The following is a 4,231-nucleotide window of genomic DNA, read 5'->3' as shown; positions in this document are numbered from 1 at the left end:
AGATGGTATTAAACGATATACATGTGAAAACTGAAATTTTAACATACCGTTAGATCCCAAGACTCTTTTGCATACTCCTCGAAGTAGCAATATAGAAATTTGCGCTGGTGATCAATATTATCATTTTGGATTGAGAAAAGGGATACTAACAAGGAAACGGTCGGGGGCGTCCCTCACCGAATTTGATGAGCATTGGATATGTTGTAGAGCATCAAAAAACATTAGACACGTATTTTTTTTTATGTGCTTATCTCGAGGTTTAGGGGTTGAAACCACCCCTTGAAAAAAACGGACTTTTTCATTTTTATTTAATATTTCCTAAAATATGAGGTATATGAAAAAATATTTCAGACAAAAGTTTTACAGTATCTTATGCCCTTTCCATCGGTCTATTCAAATTTTTTAAAATGCAATATTTCACCCCCCCCCCCCTCACCCCTTCGTCACCTTTGCAAATTTTTAAGTTTTTGTAAGGACAAAAATTAAAAAGCATTTCATGCCAAATCCATCGATATATAATAATAGTATGGTTCCTCGATTCAATTCTTGGCAAAACTACATGACTGATAACTTCGCGTTATAGGCACCGCGTTGTGCGAGTAGGTAAGTACTGTACGTTGCGTTGGATTACTTCTCTTCACTTGCGCTATGTTTTATAACTACTTGCGCATATTTTCTCATATTACAAGATAAAAACGAATTAATTCTAATCATATGATATGTAATATACGAAATAAAGACGTAAGCAGAGATAAACAACAGTAAGCATATATAACAACAGTAGCAAATGTGCGCGGCGTCGCAATTTGTACAGAAGTTTTCAATGTATATTAAATATGTTTACTGCAAAGTAAATTGATACAAGATCAAGGCAGGTTAAAATAAAATTGTAATGCATGAAATAAAAGAAACACATATTCTATTACTTTTGCAAGAGAGAGAAAGCGTGTAATGTGAATATACAATATATAATTACTAATTGCTAAAGATAACAGAGAACTCCGGATAAATTATGGAATAGTAATATAAGGAAACAAAGTAGAAAGGAATAATAAATTGTAGTAGAACAATATTTGACAATAATATTTATTTAACAATATATTTTAAAGCAACAGTACAGAATTTGCATATGAACGGATAATGTATTATATTTATTGCACATATTCGTTACAAAGATGATGATCATGGAAAAAATGTGTAATACAAAGCGATTTTTTACACCAAGAACAAGTAATTATGGCAGTTTCGCCACAAATATCGCAATTTACTTTCGAATCCCTTTGGAAACAAAATTCAACCGGTGTTTGAAACTCTGTTGGTCTAATCTCTACATATCCACTTTTAAACCATGCATATCGAAATAAACTTTGAAACCTAGGCGACGAGAATTGATGGTGCGTTAATGATTGTAATTTCAAAATATTATTTCTAGTATGAAGTTCAATTGCAAGATTTAACAATAAAACAGTATCAGAAAAATGTCTAATAAAATTTTTCCATAATCGGAAGCCGTATACATCTAATGGCTGTATTTGTCCTGTTGTACCGGCTGGAATTGTTAGAAAAACAATATCTGTTGCATAATCTGTTCTAGTTTCCGCTATTATGTTGGGACAATGCCCACTCCAAGAATCTAATAATAATACAGATTGTGGCCCAACATTCGGAAAAAATACTTCTTTCAACCAGGTTTTTACATGATTTGACGTTAATTTTCCTGATGTAGAAGCCGTAACAAAAATATTAGGCGCTTTGAACATAGTTTCCTGTACTCTAGGACCAAATGTTCCTGTTACTTCCTTTAAAACAATGAAAAGCGGAGACAATAATCTACCATCCGCTGAAATTGTCGGCTGTATAGTATAACTATGCGTAGTTGCTGATATGGACTGTACTACAGATTCTATCTTTTTTGTGCCTTTATGTGATAACGTACGACCGGAATGAAATTCTAACTGAAATCCGCTCTGATCAGAATTATAAATATTTTCTAATCCATATCTACCAATGTAATATTTTACGTTTTCAATAAATGTATTGCATTTATTTTCAAAATTTGATTTTGATAATAAGGATTTTTTCGTGACAAATTTGGTTATTTTCCGAGACACAATATTATATGCAATTTTGAATCTTTTTACCCACGTCATTGAAGCTTTGAATTTGTCCACATTTTCTTCTTCTTGCGCTCGAGATGCCCATCGAGCGATGTCAATGTCATGAATAATCATTCCTTTTTCAAGTGCTTCATTGAAGCGATTTAGTGTGTATTGAGATATCCTTTTTAATTTTTCTGTTCTACTACCGCCTTCATTTACTTGGTTGTCCCACCGTCGTAATTGTCGTATAGATGTTACCTTTCTAAATCTTCTTTTAACTCCTTCAAGCGATCTTGCTCCTGTTTTACCGCTCTTCCAATAATCTATTGCTTGTTTTTTATAGTCATGTGATATACTTGCTTCAACGGAAGCGCAAATAACTTCTTCTGGAAGATATTCTTGCCCTTCATTTTCTTGTAATAAATCAACATTTTCTGCTTCTGGAACTTCATATGTATTGTAAAAATCTAAAGTATCCTCCTGTTCTATTTCAAATTCATTATCATTTTCTACTTCTCTCAACATATATTCAATCTTCTCGTTCATTTCAATTTCCTTTAGAGTTATTGGACTTTGTGGAGGATTAAGAACATTGAAAGTTGCATAAAGCAACGTAATAACGTTCAAGGCATTAAATTGCATCATTCTGATAAAAAATATTAAAATAAAGTATGTCTTTTGAACTGTGATTATATAAAAAAAAAATATATACTTTATAATAAATGCAGTGGTCTTCTGTTAGTTCTAATGCCGCTTCTTTTGCTTCTCTTTGTTGATACCAAAAATATGTAGTGAATCTAAAATAAATCAATGTCGTGATAATGGAGAAACAGCTTTATAAAAGATATAGAGAGATAGATCACATAGGTGTTATGAAATTTTAAATAAACAAAAAAATAAAATTTATCAACTTATAACAATTTTAGTAGTACCTTTTAAATATTCGTCGAAACATCAATCACAACATTTTATTAGCAAATGATTCTTTAGATACAAAGTCAGAGAATTACGTAAAAAGTGATAGAAAATGATGAGTTACAATAATACAATACTTTAATTACACATGGCACACATGTATGTGTATCCAAAATTAATAACTATAATTATAATTGCACAATTATCACAACGCACAACTCTTTACTTTGTCAACTCACGAGTTAAAATGTCAGTCTTCCGGTACAACGGACATTTATATAGTGGCTATATGGTATGTATATACAATCTATTTTTACCAATGACGATCGCATGATTCTATTCCTGAACGTCGTTTGGCACGACGTTTGCGATCTTCAAAACAACAATATACAGGGTGACTCATTTTAATTAATGCACTCAAATATCTCAAAACCTGTAAGTTTTAGAAGGAAACGTTTTAGACAAAAGTTGTATGGTTTAAGGGGGACATAGATTCCAATGTGAGTCATGTGGTAGATGTCGTTTTCAAGAAATTTTAAAGGTAACGAATTTCTTAAATGAAACTCGGATATTTTTATCGACGACTGTACTTCAGATATATTCTTAAGTGATTAAGCATATATGTAAGAAAATATTTCATATACCATCTGTGCAGTGCAAAAACAAGGTCAACTAGTGCGTCATAGTTTTTCAGTAACAATATTAAGTCACTCATATTAATATATTTTGCAATCATTTTCCGCATAGAAACAGAATCATGTGATCGTGATTAGTAAAAATAGAATCATTCGATTGTATTACGTTCTATATAGCCGACGCCGCGCACAATTGCTACTGTTGTTACATAAGCATATTTATCTCTGCTTACGTCTTTATTTCGTATATTACATATCATATGATTAGAATTAATTCGTTTTTATCTTGTAATATGAGAAAATATGCGCAAGTAGTTATAAAACATAGCGCAAGTGAAGAGAAGTAATCCAACGCAACGTACAGTACTTACCTACTCGCACAACGCGGTGCCTATAACGCGAAGTTATCAGTCATGTAGTTTTGCCAAGAATTGAATCGAGGAACCATACTATTATTATATATCGATGGATTTGGCATGAAATGCTTTTTAATTTTTGTCCTTACAAAAACTTAAAAATTTGCAAAGGTGACGAAGGGGAGAGGGAGGGGGGGGGGGAAATATTGCATTTAAAAAAATTTGA

General features: G+C 32.0%; 1 protein-coding gene across 1 annotated transcript; it reads right to left on the bottom strand.

Annotated features, from left to right (window-relative positions):
• Window positions 1–1,123: 1,123 nt before the first annotated feature.
• Window positions 1,124–4,007, bottom strand: LOC116852509. Its single transcript, XM_032832957.1, has 2 exons — window positions 3,032–4,007; window positions 1,124–2,896 (listed from the first exon to the last, which is right to left on the bottom strand). Exon 2 carries the CDS (start codon window positions 2,742–2,744, stop codon window positions 1,152–1,154), a length of 1,593 nt encoding a protein of 530 aa, XP_032688848.1. The 5' UTR covers window positions 2,745–2,896; window positions 3,032–4,007; the 3' UTR covers window positions 1,124–1,151.
• Window positions 4,008–4,231: the final 224 nt, after the last annotated feature.

This window comes from Odontomachus brunneus, unplaced genomic scaffold (genome assembly GCF_010583005.1).
Source record: "Odontomachus brunneus isolate Ranch 3 - 2012 unplaced genomic scaffold, Obru_v1 Obru_scaffold_231, whole genome shotgun sequence".
NCBI lineage: Eukaryota > Metazoa > Arthropoda > Insecta > Hymenoptera > Formicidae > Odontomachus > Odontomachus brunneus.
Note: the sequence above shows the minus strand (reverse complement) of the source record. Positions and strands in the feature narration are given on the sequence as shown.

Excerpts from the sequence above, each read along its gene's own strand:
- LOC116852509 (XM_032832957.1), bottom strand. The coding sequence starts at position 2,744 with ATGATGCAATTTAATGCCTTGAACGTTATTACGTTGCTTTATGCAACT.